At 52.8% G+C, this 21,348-nt stretch overlaps 1 protein-coding gene across 4 annotated transcripts in view; it reads right to left on the bottom strand.

The window, feature by feature from the left end:
• PPP1R13B (protein phosphatase 1 regulatory subunit 13B) overlaps window positions 1-21,348 on the bottom strand; it is an 87,433-nt gene that overhangs the window by 46,565 nt on the left and 19,520 nt on the right. The window contains exon 1 of one of the 4 annotated variants that reach the window (XM_062181066.1): window positions 6,536-6,619. The exons of 1 other annotated variant lie outside the window; for it this stretch is intronic. In XM_062181066.1, the coding sequence (XP_062037050.1) occupies window positions 6,536-6,607 (72 nt within the window). In that variant the 5' untranslated portion in view covers window positions 6,608-6,619. Of the gene's footprint in view, window positions 1-2,907; window positions 3,100-6,535; window positions 6,620-21,348 lie in introns of those variants that run through there. 2 more of the 4 variants (XM_062181067.1, XM_062181068.1) reach the window with 2 other exon arrangements.

The raw sequence follows: 21,348 nt of genomic DNA, 5'->3' as shown, positions 1-21,348 counted from the left end.
ATGTTGGGCACTTGGCCTAGCAATGAGAGTGCCGGTAAGATGCCTGCATCCCACCTCAGATGCCTGGGTTTGAGCCCAGTCCCAGCTTCCTGCCAACACAGATTCTGGGGGGAGCAGGGGACGGCTCAAGGCCCTGGGTCTCTGCCCCCCCACAGGGGACTTGCAATGAGTTCCCAGCTCCTGGCTTCAACCCAGCTTGTTGAGGTCATTTGAGAAGTAAACCAGTGGACAAAAACTGTTTCTGCCTCTCAAAACATTTTTAAAAATTAAAACTTTTTAAAAAATAAAGATTGATATTTTCAAGTAGATCAAAAGTAATAATCTTTTACAAAGCACAAAAGACAAACCTGGGGACCGGCGCCGCGGCTCACTAGGCTAATCCTCCGCCTTGTGGCGCCGGCACACCGGGTTCTAGTCCCGGTCGGGGCACCGACCCTGTCCCGGTTGCCCATCTTCCAGGCCAGCTCTCTGCTGTGGCCAGGGAGTGCAGTGGAGGATGGCCCAAGTGCTTGGGCCCTGCACCCCATGGGGGACCAGGAGAAGCACCTGGCTCCTGCCATCGGATCAGCGCGGTGCGCCGGCCACAGCGCGCCAATCGCGGCGGCCATTGGAGGTTGAACCAATGGCAAAAAGGAAGACCTTTCTCTCTGTCTCTCTCTCTCTCACTGTCCACTCTGCCTGTCAAAAACTAAAAAAACTAAAAAAAAAAAAAAAAAAACAAACAAACTTAAAAAAAAAAAAAAGACAAACCAGGAACAAAAATTTTTTTAGAGATTTATGTATTTATTTGAAAAGCAGAGTTAGAGAGAAGCACACACTGGTTCACTCCACCAAATGGCCACAACGGGCAGAGCTGGACCAATCTGAAGCCAGGAGCTTCTTTGGGGTCTTCCTGTTGGATGCAGGGGCCAAACACTCGGGCCGTCTTCCACTGCTTTCCCAGTGCATTAGCAGGGAGCTGGATGTGAAGTTGAGCAGCTGGGACTCGAACCAGTGCCCATATGGGATGCCACAACACGGGCCCCTAGGCAAATATTTTTAATTCATATTACAAATAAATGGCTGACCTCAATAAAGAGTTTCTAAAATATGAGAACAGAAATAGAATTCATTAACAAAGAATTAGCCAAGAAAGTAAATTAACATTGCACAGTAAAAGAAAAACAAACACTGGAACATATGATAACCTATTTGAAAAATAAAAACAGGTCTTATTTCATAGTCTTATTTACTGGGGCACATGTTGTGGCCCAGTGTGCTAAGCCCCTGGTTGGAACGCCAGGAACCAAGCCCTGCCTCCACTTCCAGCCCAGCTCCCTGCAAACACACAACTGGGAGGCAGCAGGTGACGACTCATGCCTGGGCCCCTGACACCCAAAGGAAGACCCATATGGAGTTCCCAGCTCCCAGCTTCAGCCTGGCCCAGCCCTAGAATTGAGGGCATTTGGGACAGTAAACCAGTAGATGGAAGATATCTCTCTCTGTTGTTCTTTCAAATAAAAATAAACTTTGAAAAACTGTTGGGGTGGGGTTGGTGTTGTGGTGTACCAGGTTAAGGCCCCGGCATCCCATATGGGCGTCAGTTCGAGTCCCAGCTGCTCCATTTCCAATCCAGCTCCCCAGTGGTGCACCTTGGAAAGCAGCGGAAGATGGTTCCTGTGCTTGGGTCCCTGCCACCCACCTGGGAGACTGAGATGAATCTCCTGGCTCCTGGCTTTGGCCTGGCCCTGGCTCAGTCATTATGGCCATTTGGGGAGTAAACCACTGGATGGAAGGTTTCTTTCTCTCTGCCTTTCCCTCTCTAATTCTGCCTTTAACATAAATAAATCTTTAAGAAAATTTGTTATTTTCATTTTATTTGAAAAGCAGAGCAACACAGAGAAAGAGGCAGACAGACAGATGGAAACTTCCAACCGCTGGTTCATTCTCCAAATGGTACTACAGCCAGGGCTGAGCCAGGAGCCTGGAACTCCATCTGGGTCTCCCATGTGGGAGGCAGAGACCCAAGTGCTTGGGTTATCATCTGTTGCCTCCCAGGCTCTGATTAGCAGGAAGCTGGAACTATGAGCAGAGCTGGAACTTGAACCCGCGCACTCCAACACAGGAAGTGGGCACCCAACACAGGAAGTGGGCACTCCAACACAGGAAGTGGGCACCCAACACAGGAAGTGGACACTCCAACACAGGAAGTGGGCACCCAACAAGGAAGTGGGCACCCAACACAGGAAGTGGGCACCCAAAAGGCATCTTGATTGCTGCACCAAACACCTGCCCTGGCCTTTTTAAAAAACCTCACCACATTGCTCTAAGATTTTTTAAAGACTTATTTACTTATTTGAAAGGCAGAGCTACAGAGAGAGGCAGAGGCAGAGGCAGGAGTGTTCCATTTGCTGACTCTGCTGCTTTCCCAGGCACACCGTCTGGGAGCTGGATCGGAAGTGGAGCAGCCAGGACTCGAACCAGCGTCCACATGGGATGCTGGCACCATAGCTGCTTACCCTGCCATGTCATAGCACCGGCCCACACCTAGACCTTGGGACATCATATTGGAAGGGATTTTTTTCTTTTTACAGATTTACTTATTTTATTGAAATACAGAAAGACAGAGAGGAACACACACAGATTGATTTTCCTTCTATCCTCTGGCTCATTCCCAAAATGGCCACAACACCCAGGGGCTGGACCAGGCCAAAGCCAGGAGCCAGAACTCCGTCCAGGTCTCCCACACGGGTGGCAGGGACCCAAATACATGGGCCGTCATCTGCTGCCTCCCAGGAGGAAGAGGAAGTGGGACTCTGACTCGTGAAGAACGCACCCAGGCAACACCTTGTGCCCCGGTGTGCACAAGGCAGTGCCTGGAAGGGATTTTTTAAAAACAATATTCCCGGGGCCGGCGCCATAGCTCACTTGGTTAATCTTCCGCCTGTGGTACCGGCATCCCATATGGGCGCCGGGTTCTAGTCCCGGTTGTTCCTCTTCCAGTCCAGCTCTCTGCTGTGGCCCGGGAGGGCAGTGGAGGAGGTCCAGGTGCTTGGGCCCTGCACCTGCATGGGAGACCAGGAAGATGCACCTGGCTCCAGGCTTCGGATCGGCGCAGCGCCAGCTGTGGCAGCCATTTGGGGCGTGAATCAGCGGAGGGAGGACCTTTCTCTCTCTGTCTCTGTCTATAACTGTCAAATAAAAAAAATTTTTTTAAATAAAAATAAAACCAATATTCCCGAATTCCAATTTAAACCAGATATTTCTTTACTGACAAAGTATTACAAAATACCAGTTTAATCTTTGATCAATCAGAAACAAAAGCTGTGTTTGAAAATTCTCTTCTCACTTAAAAATCTCTGCTGTCGGCCGGCACCATGGCTCACTTGGCTAATCCTCCGCCTGCGGCGCTGGCACTCCGGGTTCTAGTCCTGGTTGGGGCGCCGGGTTCTGTCCCGGTTGCTCCTCTTCCAGTCTAGCTCTCTGCTGTGGCCTGGGAAGGCAGTGGAAGATGGCCCAAGTGCTTGGGCCCTGCACCTGCATGGGAGACCAGGAGGAGGCACCTGGCTCCTGGCTTCGGATCGGTGCAGTGTGCCGGCCGTAGCAGCCATTTGGGGGGTGAACCAACAGAAAAGGAAGGCCTTTCTCTCTGTCTCTCTCTCTCTCTCTCTCTCTAACTCTGCCTGTCAAAAAAAAAAAATATATCTGGTGTCAACTAAGTATGATTTTAGTTCATTGTTGATTTTTTTTTCCTTTAGATCACCTTAAATTCTTACATTCTGAGATTAAGTATCATTATATCGATAGTCAGGTTTTATGTAATCAAAACTGCTGAGTTTTTTAAATTAACTACTTTATTTGAAAAGCAGAATGTGGGCCAGTGCTGTGGCACAGCAGGTTAAAGCGCTAGCCTGAAGCACTGGCATCCCATATGGGTGCCGGTTAGAGACCCGGCTGCTCCACTTCCCATCCAGCTCTCTGCTGTGGCCTGGGAAAGCAGGAGAAGATGGCCCAAGTGCTTGGGCCCCTGCACCCACATGGGAGACCTGGAAGAAGCATCTGGATCCTGGCTCCGGATCGGCGCAGCTTCGGCTGTTGTGGCCATCCGGGGAGTGAACCAACAGAAGGAAGACCTTTCTCTCGGTCTCTCCCTCTCACAGTCTGTAACTCTACCTCTCAAATAAATAAGATCTTAAAAAAAAAAAGTGAGGACCCAGAACTCCAACTGGTCTCTCGTGTGGGTGGCAGGAACCCAAGTACTGGAGCCACCTCCTCCCGCCTCCCAGGTGCAGTAGTGGGAAGCAGGAATGGAAGCATGGAGTAGCCAGAACTCAAACCAGTCACTTCAGTAGGGGACAGCTTACACTGTCACCACCACAATGTCTGCCCCATTTTCCTTGCCACCAATGTCCTCTCACTCCAGCCAACTGTCCAGGCTACCAGGTCATCACATGGAAGCCCCCGCTCACACCGACACCCCTGCCTGCCAGCAGCCCTTCCCACGTTTCCTCTGCACGCAATCAGGAAGTGGCTTCTCGATGAGTGCTCCTTAGAGTTCACCTCCGAACCTAACTCCCCTCCTCCCCGAGACGTGGATTTCCAGTGTTCCACCGAACACACTGAGAGCCCCGACCCAGGACAAACCGCAGCTGCTCACTTCAGGGCCCGGCCGTCAAGCCCCGAGCACGTCCTCCCTGGCCACTCACTGCCCCTCTGCCGGCCTGCCTGCTGACAGACCTCCCTCCACCACCTCCTCTCACAGGGAGCCGACTCTCCAGGCATCTCTGCCCACGGACTGCAACACAGCAGCCACACTAACACAGGCCCCACACAAAGACAGGAAGCCCCTCCCACCCTCAGGCCTGAGAACAGACACGGCCAGCTGTGCGGTACACAGGCATCCGCCCTCTCAAAACACAGTCCTACTCCCCAAGACTTGTTTTCTACATTAAACAACACTTGCTCACTAGCCACACGAGGGACTCCCAGAAACCCGACAGCTTCTGCCTACTGAAGGCCCATCACCGGGAACAGGCAATCCCCGGATCCGGTTCAAACAATCAAGCACTGACACTTACCTCTTCCACCCAACAACTGGACTCCATCTTTGTTCCTCCTGCATTTATTTACAGCTGTGACGGTCACTATTTTACAATGTAAATCGCCTGGTTTTCAAGTCCTAACAATATGCTTTCCCAAACAATGCTTCATAAATCCAAATCCCAAGTCAGTTTAAAATAAAAAAAGCTTCTTCCTCTACTTTACGATTTTCCCTTTAAGTGCTCCTACCCCAGCCCCCAGTGACCAGGACAGGCCATCTCCCTGTGTTTCAGACTTTCTTCCCTGCACCAGGGTTGGTCCTCACAGCCACAGGATGGTCAAATGCTCCCAAAGCCACTGTCCCTGAAGACAGGGCTGTGCACACAGCTGGTGTTTTCAAAGGACAGACCCTGTGCAGCTCATTAACACATTCACAGGAGGAGGAGAGGTAGAATGACAGGGCTTAAGTCTGAACATTTATTCTTAAAAGCTGAGAACTCCCCAAAATAACGTATCCATTCTGTTTTATGGTCTAATAGGCTCTGTCTTTCCTAATTTGAGCAAAATTCATTTTCCCGAATCTCCATGATTCAAAGCCAATTTCACCCCAATCACGGCAGATTAGGGAACACTCAGCTCTGCAGTCCTGACCGGATGCTGCCTCCCCCCCAGGCACCACCTGCAGCGGACGCTGGGAGGCAGGGGCCCCGGCTCAGCAGCAAGGTTTCTCCAGCTTAAACAACTGAACAATCTCCAACACAAATGTGCTCCTGTGCTGACTCCAGATCACTGTCTATTTTTTATTTTTGACAGGCAAAATGGACAGTGAGAGAAAGAGAGAGACAGAGAGAAAGGTCTTGCTTTGCCATTGGTTCACCCTCCAATGGCCGGCGCGCTGCGGCCGGCGCACTGCGCTGATCCAAAGCCAGGAGCCAGGTGCTTCTCCTGGTCTCCCATGGGGTGCAGGGCCCAAGGACTTGGGCCATCCTCCACTGCACTCCCTGGCCACAGCAGAGAGCTGGCCTGGAAGAGGGGCAACCGGGACAGGATTGGTGCCCCGACCGGGACTAGAACCCGGTGTGCCGGCGCCGCAAGGCGGAGGATTATCCTGTTGAGCCACGGCGCCGGCCTATTTTAATATCCCTGAAATCACAACGTATCTACAGTGACAGCATTTCACAATGCTGAAAATGTTTGTATTTTTTGAAATGCAAAGTAAGAGAGAGAAGGGAAAGAGAGGGAGAGAGAGAGAGGGAGAGAGAACCGTATCGCCCCTTCTGTCTTCTGGTGCATTCTCCAAACGTCCACAACGGCCAGGACTGCGCAAGGCTGGAGCCGGGAGCCAGGATTCGATCTGGGTTTCCCACATGGGCGGCAGGGAATCACGTTCCTGAGCCATCATCACTGTGTCCCAGGGTCTGCATCGGCAGGAAGCCGGAACTAGGAGCCGGAGCCGGAATCCATCCAGCACTCTGATGAGGGATGCGGGCATCCGAGCCACCAGGTATCCACGCACCAGTGAACGGTGTGGGGTGTTATTCACCAACAAAATGCAGCAAAGCATTGACGCATGCAAGAAGCCAGACATGAAGACCACACACGAAGCCATTCCACTTGTATGCAAGGACCGCAGCAGTCCACTGGAGAGAGATGGCAAATAGCTACAAAGTTTCTCTCTGGGATGATACAAATGTTCCACAATTAGATGGTGGTTATGGTTACATGAGTAAATTTACTAAAGATCACTAAACTGTTCACTTAGACCAGTGAAATTTATGGTATATAAATTAGAGCTCAATAAAGCTGTGCTTAAAAAGTAGTACCTTTTAAAATTTCCTGAAAAGCAAGTAAAACGTCACAAAGAGACAAAGTCCGGACTTGACAGGGCAGCCCGAGGTTCATGCTTCGCCCTGCTGCTGGCCCTGCTGCCGCCGCTGGGAAAACTGCTTCCTGAGCACCTGTGGGTCTTGGTCCCCAGAAGGAGCTCAGCAGATGATCTGAATGAGGCTCCTTTCAGGTCAGTGGCTCTCAGAATAAAGATTTATTTCTTTACATGGAGAGAGGGAAAGAGAGCAAGATTTCCCATCTGCTGGTTCACTCCTCAAATGCTTGCAAAAGCCAGGGCTGGGCCAGGAGCCTGGAGCGCCATCTGAGTCTCCCATGTGGGTGGCAGGGGGCCTAGCACTCTTCCAGGTGCGTTAGGAGGGATTTGGATTGAAGTGGCGCTCACATGGGATGTCACCATTGCAGGCCGCGGCACGACCTGCTGTGCCACGACGCCTGGCCCCACTCAGGTAACGCGTTAGCTCCCCCATTCACCTTCACCAGTGACTTCTTTCCAGGGAAAGGGAACTCCAGAACAGAAATAAGCAGGCGATGCTAAAAGCCGTCAAACTCAGTGACTCTGAACAACGCCCTTGGCAGGCACTGTGTACGGAGCTCAGGGAAGCACAGCGTTGGGCCGGCGTGGAGGGGCAGCAGAGAGATCCTCTTAGCTTTCTGCTGCGCCACAGTGCCAAGATGAAAACAGATGGGACTGGCACTGTGGTGCAGCAGGTAAAGCTACTGCCTGCGTTGCCAGCATCCCATATGAGCACACACTCAAGTCCCAGCTGCTCCACTTCTGACCCGGCTCCCTGCTAATGAGCCTGGGAAAGCAGCAGAAGACGGCCCACATGCTTGGGCCCTTGCACCCATGTGGTAGACCTAGATGGAGTTCCAGGCAATTGACTTCAGCCTGGCTCAGCCTTGGTCATTTGTGGCTATCTGGGGAGTAAAACAATGGATAGAAGATCGATCAACTGATCTCTAACTCTGCCTTTCAAATAAAAAAAAAAATCTAAAAAAAAAAAAAAAATCCAGAAGATGAAAACAGACACTAAGCACTCTCTGGCCATAACGTGGTACAACTCTGGTCAGCAATTTACAATCTCAGAAATGGTGAGTGGGCAGTTAAAACCCCAGTGTCCCTCACTGGATGCTTGGGCTTAAGCCCCAGCCCCAGCTCCTGCTTCCTGCCAGTGCAGACCCTGGGAGACAGCAGTGACAGCTCAAGAGCTCTGGTCCCCATCCCCTACGTGCGAGACCTGGATTCTGTTCTCAGATTCCAGCTAAGGCCTGGCTCAGGCCCAGCCAGCGCAAGCAAGCATCTGGGGAATGAACCAGTAGTTGGACATTCTCCCTCCCTCAAGTAAATAAAATCCCAGAAATGCTGCTAAGGAAACGAGTCTAAGACTGACCTAGACTCCTGGGAGCGTCATGCCCTTTCCTGAGCAGCCTCTCACAGCCTGAAAAGCAGGGGCAGAGGAGGAGGAGCTGGCCCACCGCCTCTCACACCCTACCCTGCACCTCCGTGACCCACTTCCAGGGGTACCGCACGTCTGACCCCCTGGGTGCACCAGCACTGCCCACACAGGAAGTCTGTGGGGACCGCACCGCCTGCTCCTGCCCTTCTGATGCATGGCTCCCTGCAGAACGTTCTTGGGCTTCCCCCTCGCTGAGGAAGGGCCCAGAGCAGTACACACTCACTGGCCGCTCGGGCTGACCTCCTACTGCCCCAGACACACTGGCTGCCCACCCTTCCTCCAGCGCAGCAAGTGACTCCAGCCTCAGGCCTGGGCCCCCGGCTCCACTCAGCTACCACTAAACCTCCTCCCAGGCCACTGTTCCGACAGCACCCGGTCTGGGGAGCATTCCTGCCCATCAACCAGAAACAGCTCCGGCCGGCGCCGTGGCTCAACAGGCTAATCCTCCGCCTTGCGGCGCCGGCACACCGGGTTCTAGTCCCGGTCGGGGCACCGATCCTGTCCCGGTTGCCCCTCTTCCAGGCCAGCTCTCTGCTGTGGCCAGGGAGTGCAGTGGAGGATAGCCCAAGTGTTTGGGCTCTGCACCCCATGGGAGACCAGGATAAGCACCTGGCTCCTGCCATCGGAACAGCGCGGTGCGCTGGCCGCAGCGCGCTACCGCGGCGGCCATTGGAGGGTGAACCAACGGCAAAAGGAAGACCTTTCTCTCTGTCTCTCTCTCTCACTGTCCACTCTGCCTGTCAAAAATAAATAAAAAAAAAAAAAAAAAAAAAAAAAAAAGAAACAGCTCCGTGCTCTCACTGGCTGGCCCTCAATATGCCCAGCACTGTCCACGCCTGACTCGTGTTCCACGTTTACTTGTTTGCATGACTAGAACACAGAGCTGCCCAGCAGCTGATGGAGCCTCACTGCTGGCCACTAGCGCCTGGTGCAGAGTAGGCACTCCACAAACTCCCCCAACACACAGTGAGGTCTCCACACCACAGGAGTTTCCAAACACGAAGGGGCAGTGCTTACAATGCTATCGTCTTCAGGGTCTCCACTCTCCAGCACTGTGTGCACACCCAGACAGCAGTGTGAACACCAGTGCCCTACCCTCCATCACCGAGTGTACACCCAGACAGCAGTGTGAACACCAGTGCTCCATCCTCCATCACTGTGTGCAGTGTGAACACCAGTGCCCTACCATCCATCACTGTGTGCACACCCAGACAGCAGTGTGAACGCCAGTGCTCCACCCTCCAGCACCGTGTGCACACCCAGACAGCAGTGTGAACGCCAGTGCTCCACCCTCCAGCACCGTGTGCACACCCAGACAGCAGTGTGAACGCCAGTGCTCCACCCTCCAGCACCGTGTGAACGCCAGTGCTCCACCCTCCAGCACCGTGTGCACACCCAGACAGCAGTGTGAACGCCAGTGCTCCACCCTCCAGCACCGTGTGAACGCCAGTGCTCCACCCTCCAGCACCGTGTGCACACCCAGACAGCAGTGTGCACACCAGTGCTCCACCCTCCAGCACCGTGTGAACGCCAGTGCTCCACCCTCCAGCACCGTGTGCACACCCAGACAGCAGTGTGAACGCCAGTGCTCCACCCTCCAGCACCGTGTGAACGCCAGTGCTCCACCCTCCAGCACCGTGTGCACACCCAGACAGCAGTGTGCACACCAGTGCTCCACCCTCCAGCACCGTGTGCACACCCAGACAGCAGTGTGAACACCAGTGCTCCACCCTCCAGCACCGTGTGCACACCCAGACAGCAGTGTGCACACCAGTGCTCCACCCTCCAGCACCGTGTGCACACCCAGACAGCCGTGTGAACACCAGTGCTCCACCCTCCAGCACCGTGTGCACACCCAGACAGCAGTGTGAACGCCAGTGCTCCACCCTCCAGCACCGTGTGCACACCCAGACAGCAGTGTGAACACCAGTGCTCCACCCTCCAGCACCGTGTGCACACCCAGACAGCAGTGTGAACGCCAGTGCTCCACCCTCTAGCACTGGGTGCACACCCAGACAGCAGTGTGAACACCAGTGCTCCACCCTCCAGCACCGTGTGCACACCCAGACAGCAGTGTGAACACCAGTGCTCCACCCTCCATCACTGTGTGCACACCCAGACAGCAGTGTGAACGCCAGTGCTCCACCCTCTAGCACTGGGTGCACACCCAGACAGCAGTGTGAACACCAGTGCTCCACCCTCCAGCACCGTGTGCACACCCAGACAGCAGTGTGAACACCAGTGCTCCACCCTCCAGCACCGTGTGCACACCCAGACAGCAGTGTGAACACCAGAGCTCCACTCTCCATGACTGGGTTCACACCCAGACAGCAGTGTGAACAACAGGAACCCTTGGACCTATGGTAGACGTCCTACACTAAACACCTCCTCCTTCCACAAGGTGGCACTGTAAGGCAATAGGGTTAAAAAAGAATTAACTACAGAAAAATGGGGGTATAATTTAGTAAGATCATTTTAAGTTAAATTTACATAATCAGGATCATTATTTTGAAAAAGAAACAGAATTGCCCTTAGGAGACTGACTCTTAGTTAAAAGAGCAGCATAAGACTGTGGAGTATACTTTTACCCTGTTGATGGGACACAGGCATTTAGCATCTCCTCTAAACAGCCATTAAATTAGACCCTCGTAACCCCAATGATCGTTTTGTTCAAGCCACAGTTTTAATCATTTAAAACATAAATGCGTATAAAAGTACATATTCCGGCACTAAGTCCTTTCCCGAGATGTCCACCTGGTCCATCTGTGAGGCTATTCTCTTTGTTGATCTCCGCTACCTCGCTCATCACCACAAAAGACAAAAGTGGGAGCCAGCATTGTGCTGCACCAAGTTAAGCCACCACCTGCGACATCGGCCTCCCAAAGTAATTTCTACCACATAAAATCTCCCTGCCACAAACATGAACTGGTGCAACCTGATGACACGCCGCTCTGGGAATACAGAAGAGGCCTTTGGCCTCCCCAGTCTACCTGGCTCCTTGAGCATTTGCAAGCACTGCTCTCTGAGACAATCTCCCTAAACCTCACAGAAAGGCAAACCTGGTGAATTTTCCCTAACACTCAGCTGTGTCATGACCACAGGCCGTGGAAGTGACACGGCTGACAACACTAAAGACCAGCTGGAACAGGACCTGCTGCCACTGCTCCACAGCAGGTAGGTGCTGTGGAAGGACACACACTGCAGAGCACAACCAAGTGGGCACCACAGGATGAGGCTTTTTACTGCAACAGGACAGACCGTCTTGAGAGGACAGGACAAGCCACAGCATCTCATGTGGAACAGGATGTGCAGAGTACGTGTTTGCCAAAGGGCCTGTATCCTAAACACACAAAAAACTCAAAACTCAAACAATCCAACTTAATAGGAAAATCATCTGGACATCTCACCAGAAATGACATACGATGGCAAGCGAGCATGGAAATCTAACGTCACAGATCACTGGGGAGCTGCAGAGCAAACACTGAAGCGCTGGCATCTCACACTGGAGCCGCTCTGAAACACTCCCAGGGAGGCCACCATCCCACCCCCGGGAGGCAGCTGGTTGTGGCTCAAGTGGTTGGGTCCCTGTCACCCACGTGGGAGACTTGAGAGATGCTGACTCGTCTTCAGACCGGCTCAGTCCCAGCTGTGACGGGACCATTTCCCCACTCTCCCTCTCCCCATCTCTCAGATAAATAAAACTTTAATGAAACAGTGAGATGCCACTGCACACCAATTAGGCCAAAATCCAAAACACCAACTCCATCAAGTGCTGAGAGGGGCTGAAGCAGGGGGAACTCGCGGGCAGGGCAGGTTGGTAGCTTCTCACACAATGAAACATACTTCAGCCACATGACCCAAATCAGACTCCATCGCATTCTCTCCCAGGAGCTGAAAACTCCCATCCGCACAGAAACTCACACACGATGTTTACTCATACGCTCCAGAACTCAGAAGCAACCCAGACGGCCTTCCGTGGCGCGTTCAGGTCACGGAGTATCACTCAGCAATGAAAAGAGATGAGCCCTCAAAGCCAAAAACAACAAACCCTGGAGGAACCTTAATTACATACTGACAAGTGACGTAAACCAGCCTGCAAAGGCTCCAACTACCGCAGGTTCTGGAAAGAGCGACACAGCGGAGGCAGCAGCAGCAGCTGCCAGGACCAGAAGGGAGGGAGCTAAGCAGGAGGCGCACAGGGCGGTGAGCTCACGTGTCTGAATCCGTCATGACGGGCACACGTCCTACACCTGTTGATCCCATGGGCACGTGCAGCACCAGCAGTAACCCTGGTGCAGACGACGGACTGCAGTCAGCAACACTCTACGAACGCACAAGCTGTGACACAAGTGCCAACAGGGCAGGGATCTGCCACTCCGAGAGGTGCTACTGGAAAAACACCGAATGTACTCTACCTTCTCACCATTTCTCTGTGTATCTGAAGCTGTTTGAAAGTCCATTAAAATGAAAACAGAGCCCACCAGACAGGGGAGGGAGCTGTCCTCACACGTTGACTACAGAGACACGTGTGTGGGTACAGCCATGTGTCAGAACTCGGTCATCTTGTGAAAAGTGTTTCTTGGTGTGGGTTATGGCCAAGAAAGTTTGAAAGACACTACTCGGAGCTGTCATGGACCAACCAGGACTTCGTAAACTATCGGGGGGCCACTGCCCGGGGAAGAGACTGCTCCCAACACTGCCTGCACACGGGCACGCTCAGTGCTACATCACCTCAGAGGCAGGGCAAAGCACTCATCGAAGGGCACTGAGCTAATAAACCCCCAGCCCAGATTCTGACTCCAAACCTTGGGCTCTGAACCACCACTCTACTGTACTTCAAAATAAAAAAGGAGGCCAAAGTTTTAAATGCTTCCCTGGTTATAATGTAGTCCCCTATTATATAATGTCTTCTCAATTAGCTTCTATCCAGAGTTTATCATCAAATCTATCAAATGCAAAGTGAGAATCTTCCCTTCTAATCATTACACATGAGAACCAGAACTACGAGTCATGGCATTTTTTCTAATTAATCAACTGTAAAGATTATTTAAATAAAACTACATAAATTATTTAATTCCTTTTTCATAGCCTTTTCAAAACTTTATGCCAACAACTCTCAGAGTAGACTTGTTTTCATATACTGCTTTGCAAAATTCAAGAAAACATATTCCTACATTGGATATATTTTTTAAGAAATATTTTTCAGGGGCCGGTGCTGTGGCACAGCAGGTTAAAGCACCAGCCTATATCACCAGCATCCCATACGGGTGCCAGTTCGAGTCCTGGCTGCTCCACTCCCAATCCAGCTCCCTGCTAATGTGCCTAAGAAAACAGCGGAGGATGGCGCAAGTTCTTGGGCCGCTGCACCCACATGGGAGACCCAGAAGCTCCTGGCCCCGGATGGGCTCAGCTCTGGCCTTTGTGGCCATTTGGGGAATGAACCAGCAGATGGAAGACCCCTCTCTCTGTCTCTCCCTCTCTCTGTAACTCTTTCAAAATAAATAAATCTTCAAATAAGAAATATTTTTTCAGAGCCAGCAGTGGTGTAGCGGGGGTATGGGTGCCGGTTTGAGTCTCGGCTGCTCCACTTCTGATCCAGCTCCCTGCTAACACCCCTGGGAAAGCAGAAGATGGCCCAAGTGCTTGGGCCCCTCTATCCACATGGGAGATCAGGAAGAAGCTCTTGGCTTTGGATGGGGCCAGCCCTGGCTATAGCACCATTTGGGTAATGAACCAGTAGATGGAAGATATTGCTCCCTCTCTAACTCTACCTTTCAAATAAAATAAAATCTCTAAAAAATAATATTTTTCCACTCTAATTTGTTCAAGAGAACTTAAAACATGTCTACACAAAACTGTACATAAATGTTCATAGCAGTATTATTTACAATAGCAAAAAAATGTAAACAACCCAAGCTGATAAATGGCTAAACCAGAAGTGGTCCTCCTGCACCAGGGACACTACTGGGCCGCAAAAAGGGACAAGGTCAACTCTACAACACGGCTGAGCCTCGGGAACATCGCGCCAAGTGAGAAAAGCTGGATGCTGGGGGTCCAAGTCGTATGATCACTTCCATGACACCTCCAGAGTGGGCAAACCCGGGAGACACCAAGTAAGCCTGCGGCTGCCAGAGCTGGAAAACAGGATGGGTGCAGGGTGTGGGTGGGGCACTCAAACCACTGCAAATCAAACACTGCGCTAAGAAAAGTCACACGGAGAACCCCTACTTTCTCACGTCTTCAAATACAAAAAATGTGGCATAAAATATAATTTGTAAGATGGTGTCCCTGAAGAACATCTTTGTGTGATCACATGCATAGACCTTCAACAGTAAATACTACCCATCCTGTACGCACAACTGACAAAGGAAAAGCAAATCCAGTACCCTTCTTTTTTTTTAAACAATGCCTCTGTTCATCTTCTCGATCAGATCTGGGCCAGCTCTTGGAAACCAGGATGCTATTTTGAATTTGTTTATGAGAACAGAACTCTGAGGTTCTATTCTCAAAATGTTCCTCATCTGTAGGAATGCAGGCAGAAGTGTGGAGAAGAAGCGGTCCCAGTCCCTGGAGATTATCTATGCCATTTACAGAAAGAAAATCCTTAACTAGATGTCCTCAGGCCTGTGGCATCCAAACCCAGGCACTAATGACCGGAACCTGAGAAGACTCCCAGTGAGACCAGACAGACCGCTGCGGCTGCGGCAGATGGTATGGTGGATAAAGTCTCACCTAATTAGGTGAGTTCCAAGGAAGAAAAAGCTCAGTGTTAGCATTGCTGGGTAACTACTGTAACCAGGACCTCGAAATCACCATCAGAAGGAAGTGGGTTAAGCCACTTGCAAAAGCGACAGCCCACGTCTGAGCGCCGGCTAAAGCCTGGCTCCTCAGCTTCCAATTCAGCTCTCTGTTAATGCACCTGTGAACGGAGCAGAGGCTGGTCCAAGTAGCCGGACCCCCACCGCCCACGCGGGGGACCCCCACCGCCCACGCGGGAGACCCAGACAGACCCAGATAGACCCAGACAGACCCAGATAGACCCAGACAGAGCTCCAGGCTCCTGGCTTCGGCCTGGCCCAGTGCCTGCTGATGTGGCAGCAGATGTAAGAGTTTTGTTTTTTTGTTTTTTTGTTTTTTTTTTAAATAGGCAGAGTTAGAGAGAGAGAGGTCTCCTTTTTCCATTGGTTCACCCCCCAAGCAGGGCCCAAGCACTTGGGCCATCCTCCACTGCACTTCGGGGCCACAGCAGAGAGGTGGACAGGAAGAGGAGCAACCGGGACAGAATCTGGCGCCCTGACCGGGACTAGAACCCGGGGTGCCGGCGCCGCAGGCGGAGGATCAGCCTAGTGAGCCGCAGCGCTGGCCTGCTCATCTATTCTTAAAAAGTGAAACCCAAAAGTTTCAAAATGTTTCAATATAAATGCCTTGTACATATTTTATGCTCAGGAGCATCATTTTGAATACAATACTACGGAGCTCCCAGTTCCCCTTATTCTCAAATGCTGCCATCAGTGACACGATTCAGGTGCTTAAGATCAGAATGAAACGTATAACAAGATCCTTATAACCAAAAGGCTCATACAACTTAGCCTTCATAAAACAGCATTATTTTAGTATTTACTGAGAAGCACAGCACTGCCCACAGATCACAGGCCACAGCCATGGCACAAAAGAGCACCAGAAACTCCAATCCAACCCCAGAGTGTCTGACTCCAAAGCTAACCCCAGAGTGTCTGACTCCAAGCTTATGTTTCTACTCAAGTGGCTCAGGAACAAAAAGTGCTGATTCTCGAACACTTAAACCCAACCATTCAGGCTGTTCACCCTGATGAAAGCTCTAGGGAATAATATTTACCCAAAAGCTGGAAAACAGCAACATAATATCAAGCTATTTTTAATAAAGAGCTCACTCCATACTTATACTTGCACCTTTGAAAAGCAAAATATTCTGAGTATGAAGGAGAGCAAATTAGTAGACATTCATTAAAGATGGACACAGTCAACAGCTGAGTGCCTGCAGGCACAGAATCCCTGTTGCAGAAGGAAACGCAGGGAAACGCCAAGTGCCTTCCCACTCTGGAATCCACGCTGCTGGGAACTTGGCCTGGGGGCACTCACAGCACAAGAGCCCTGTGCGACACCGGGAGGCCGTCCGCGTTCCCGCACTATGACCTTCGTATTACCGGGAGTGACAGACATCCTGAACGTCGATGTTGTCAGGGAGCTCGGTACACTCAGGAAGGGAGGGGAGCATTTTCAGTGCCCTCAGTGGCCATCTGCCAAACTGACCCAGCCCTTCAGGGAGGGGGTGGGCTCCCGGGGACCTCTCTCATCTTACACACATGCCCCCCACACTGCTGGATTGGGAGAGACACTTGACATTGAGAACTTCCTCATGGGGCTGGGGCTGTGGCGTAGTGGGTAAAGCCGCCGCCTGCAGTGCCAGCATCCCGTATGGGCGTCAGTTCCAGTCTCTGCTTCTGATCCAGTTTTTTTTATTTATTTTATTTTATTTTTTTGGACAGGCAGAGTGGACAGTGAGAGAGAGAGAGACAGAGAGAAAGGTCTTCCTTTGCCGTTGGTTCACCCTCCAATGGCCGCCGTGGCCAGCGCACTGCGGCCTGCGCACTGCGCTGATCCGAAGCCAGGAGCTTCTCCTGGTCTCCCATGGGGTGCAGGGCCCAAGCACTTGGGCCATCCTCCACTGCACTCCTGGGCCACAGCAGAGAGCTGGCCTGGAAGAGGGGCAACCGGGACAGAATCTGGTGCTCCGACCGGGACTAGAACCCGGTGTGCCGGCGCCACAGGCAGAGGATTAGCCTATTGAGTCACGGCGCCGGCAATGATCCAGCTTTCTGCTATGGCCTGGGATAGCAGTAGAAGATGACCCAAGTCCTTGGGCCCCTGCACCCACGTGGGAGACCCGGAAGAAGCTCCTAGCTCCTGACTTCAGATCAGCATAGCTCCAGCCATTGAGGCCATCTGGGGAGTGATCCAGTGGATGGAAGACCTCTCTCTGTGTAACTCTTTCAAGTAAATGAAATAAATCTTGGGAGAGAGAGAGAGACAGACAGACAGACATGCTCCTCACAAGGATCTGTGTTGAGGGCTGCCACCCGCCAGCCTGTGAGTCCTCAGCCCAGGCAGACAGCACAGGGCTCCCGTCTTGGAGTTTTCATAGAGATGGGAAAAAGAGACAAAACAAAAATGTAAAGCAGACACCACAGTGGGTGGTGGCACACACTGTGGAGAAAAACAAAGGGCAAAGGAGCCTGGAAGGCAGTAACTGCTGAAGTAAGGAGTCAAGAAGCCCCTCTGCCTGCCTGGTCACCTCCCCTTCCCCTCCCCACCGCCCGCCTGCTGGCTGCTCAGGATGCAACCCATCATCCAGATGGCACCTCAACACAAGACACGACACTGAGTGAGTCTGGCTGGCGCTGCGGGGTGGCGGGTTAGGCCACCACCTACAAGCCAACATCCCAGATGGGTGCCGGTTCAAGTCCCTGCTGGTGCACCTGGGAGGACAGTGGAGGACGGCCCAGGTGCCTGCACCCCTGCACCCACATGGGAGATCCAGAGGAAGCTCCTGGCTCCTGGCGTCAACCTGGCCCAGCCCCAGCAAATGCAGCCTTTTGGGGAGTGGACCAGCAGACAGAAGATTTCTCTCTCCTGCTCTCTCTGTAGCTCTGCCTCAGAAATAAAAATGACCAAAGAAAGAAAGAAAGAAAGCAAGCAAGCAAGCAAGCAAGCACCTCACTGGAGGAGGTCAAAGAGTGAGCCTGAGCCGCAGCCTGAGGGAAGAGCATCCGACAGGAAGGAGCAGGAACGTCGGCAAGACCGAGCGTACTAAGTCCAGTTTGGCCGGTGCTGAGAAATCAAGGGGGAAAGTCAGGAACAGGGGCTGGCACTGGCACAGCAGGCGAAGCCGCCACCTACAACACTGGCATCTCTTATGAGCACCGGTTCAAGTCCCAACTGCTCCTCTTCTGATCCCGCTCCCTGCTAATGTGTTCGGAAAAGCAGCGGAGGATGTCCCGAGTACTTGGGCTCCAGCCATTCACATGGGAGACCTGCATGGAGTTCCAGACTCCCGGCTCTGGGCCGGCCCAGCGCCAGCCATTGATGCCATTTGGAGAGTGAACCAGCAGATGGAGGATCGCACACTCTCACATGGTCCCTTAACTCTGCCTTTCAAATACACAGATCTTTATAAAAAAAGAGTAAGAAGTGAGAGCTAAGCTTCTAATTAGGCTTTTTCTTGAAGGCAGACTGGAAGCACTTGGAGGATTTTGAGCTGAGAAGCGTCACACCTTGGGGCTGGCACCATGGTGCAGGGGGTTAAGCCACTGCTGCCAACACTGGATCCCATATCAGAGTTCAGCTCCCAGTCCCAGCTGCTCCAGCTTCCCATCCAGCTCCCTGCTAACGCACCCGAGAAGGCAGCCGCTGATGGCCCGAGTCCACGGGCCCCTGCACTCAGGCGGGAGAGCCGGATGGAGCTCCTGGCTCCTGGCTGTTGAGGCCCCTGCTGACTGGCTCACTCGCTCCTCCTACTTTTCAAATAAATAAATAATTGTTTTCTAACAAATGGTGTATTTGGAGCTGGCGCTGTGGTGTAGCGGGCTAAGCCTGCGCCTGCAACGCCCCATATAGACACCGGTTCTCTCTCCAATGGCCTGGGAAAGCAGAGGAAGATGGCCCAAGTCCTTGGACCCCTGTGCCCATGTGGGAGACCTGGCAGAAGCTCCTGGCTCCTGACTTCGGATCTGCCCAGCTCTGGCCGTTGCGGCCACTTGGGGAGTGAATCAGTGGATGGAAGACCTCTCTCCCTCTCTACCTCTGCCTCTCTGTAACTCTGCCTCTCAAACAAATAATCTTTAAGGCCGGCGCCGCGGCTCACTAGCTAATCCTCCACCTGCGGCGCCAGCACACCGGGTTCTAGTCCCGGTCGGGGCGCCGGATTCTGTCCCGGTCGCTCCTCTTCCAGTCCAGCTCTCTGCTGTGGCCCAGGAGGGCAGTGGAGGATGGCCCAAGTCCTTGGGCTCTGCACCTGCATGGGAGACCAGGAGAAGCACCTGGCTCCTGGCTTCGGATCAGCGTGGTGCGCAGGCCACAGCATGCCGGCCACAGCGGCCACTGAGGGGTGAACCAACGGAAAAGGAAGACCTTTCTCGCTCTCTCACTGTCCACTCTGCCTGTCAAAAAAATAAAATAGGCCGGCGCCATGGCTCAACAGGCTAATCCTCCACCTCGCGGCGCCGGCACACCAGGTTCGAGTCCCGGTCGGGGCTCCGGATTCTGTCCCAGCTGCCCCTCTTCCAGGCCAGCTCTCTGCTGTGGCCCAGGAGTGCAGTGGAGGATGGCCTAAGTCCTTGGGCTCTGCACCCCATGGGAGACCAGGAGAAGCACCTGGCTCCTGGCTTTGGATCAGCGCGGTGCGCCGGCCACAGCGGCCATTGGAGGGTGAACCAACGGCAAAGGAAGACCTTTCTCTCTGTCTCTCTCTTTCACTGTCCACTCTGCCTGTCAAAAATAATAATAATAATAATAATAATAATAAAATAAATCTTTAAAAAGCACAAAAAATGGTGTATTTTGCCCCAAGGATTTCCAGGTTCACTCCGGCTGCTCTGCTGAGAACAGGCGGGGGGAACAAGCACAGAAACGAGCATTCGCGAGAGAGTGCGCGTGCTGGAGGTGGCTCAGAGCAGAAGCCGCGTGTAGCGCGAGGGCAGCTGACACGGGGGCCGGCAGAGTGGCTGTGGCTGGAGAGAGGCCGCCACACCCGCTGCGAGGGGCCCCAGAGCTGTCCCCATTCCCGCCCGTCCCAAGACCCAGTCGTTTCTCTCGCCCTCCAGTGTCCTCCAATAAGCCTCCTTTTTCAAGTGGCTGGAAAACAAGAGTTGGTTTCAGTCACTTGCAACTGAAAGTAACCTTAGCCACAACCACCATTCAGAGACCCAAGGGCCAGCCACGGCTCAGCACCCACTCCAGGCACCAGCAGAGTTCAGACAGAACCCAAGTCCGGCTCCTTGGCCTGCACTTGTTCCATGAAACCACAGAGATTCCAGGCCTTGACCAGTCCTCTGCAGAGAGCTCAGAGCAGGGGAGGGGCTGGCAGCAATACTGGCTTCGGTCCAGTGCCTTGGGGCAGCACGTGTGAGGAGCAGGGACTGTCCCGCTGTGGAGAAGGCCCCTCCCTTCCCACCACCCGGCCAGGGCAACATCTCGGTGCCTCTGTTCAGGGCAGGGAAGTCCCGGCTTTACCAGGTCAAGAGCTCTGGCTGCCACCTTGCAGAGAGAGGAGAAAACAGGGCTGAGCGTGGCAGACCACTGCTCCCAGCTCACCGAGTTTCCACACTGACGCCAAGTCTTCCCCCCCGGTCTTAAACAGTCGGCGTGCTATCACTGGCTCGGCACTCAGGATGCCCTTACAGGAATCCACATTTTGACACAAAAATACAGCATTTGTCCTCTAAGATAGCATTCATACTAGTCCTACTAAGAGAAAGGCATACATTTTAAGCTACACATTCCCAACTACAATTACATAGGTGCTTCAGTGTTTTCTAAGAGTCACTAAAGTTGTTCTGTTAAGAACAGGGGTTGGTGCATGGGAGACCAGGAGAAGCACCTGGCTCCTGGCTTCGGATCAGCGAGATGCGCCGGCCGCAGCGGCCACTGGAGGGTGAACCAACGGCAAAAAGGAAGACCTTTCTGTCTCTCTCTTTATCCACTCTGCCTGTCAAAAAAAAAAAGAACAGGGGTTGGCACTGTGGTACAGCAAGATAAAACTACCGCTTGGGGCACCTGCACCCCTTATCTGCAGCGCCCAGGACCGAGTCCCGCCTCCACTTTCCAGCCAGCTTCCTGCTAACTGCCTGAGAGGCAACAGCTGATGGCTCAAGTACTTCAGTTCCTGCTACCGACGTGGGAGGCCCACAAAGAGTTCGTAGCTCCTGGCTTCAGCCTGGCCCAGTCCTGGCCACTCAAGTCCCAGCTACTCTGCTTCCAACCCGGCTTC

Source organism: Lepus europaeus, chromosome 22 (genome assembly GCF_033115175.1).
Source record: "Lepus europaeus isolate LE1 chromosome 22, mLepTim1.pri, whole genome shotgun sequence".
NCBI lineage: Eukaryota > Metazoa > Chordata > Mammalia > Lagomorpha > Leporidae > Lepus > Lepus europaeus.
Note: the sequence above shows the minus strand (reverse complement) of the source record. Positions and strands in the feature narration are given on the sequence as shown.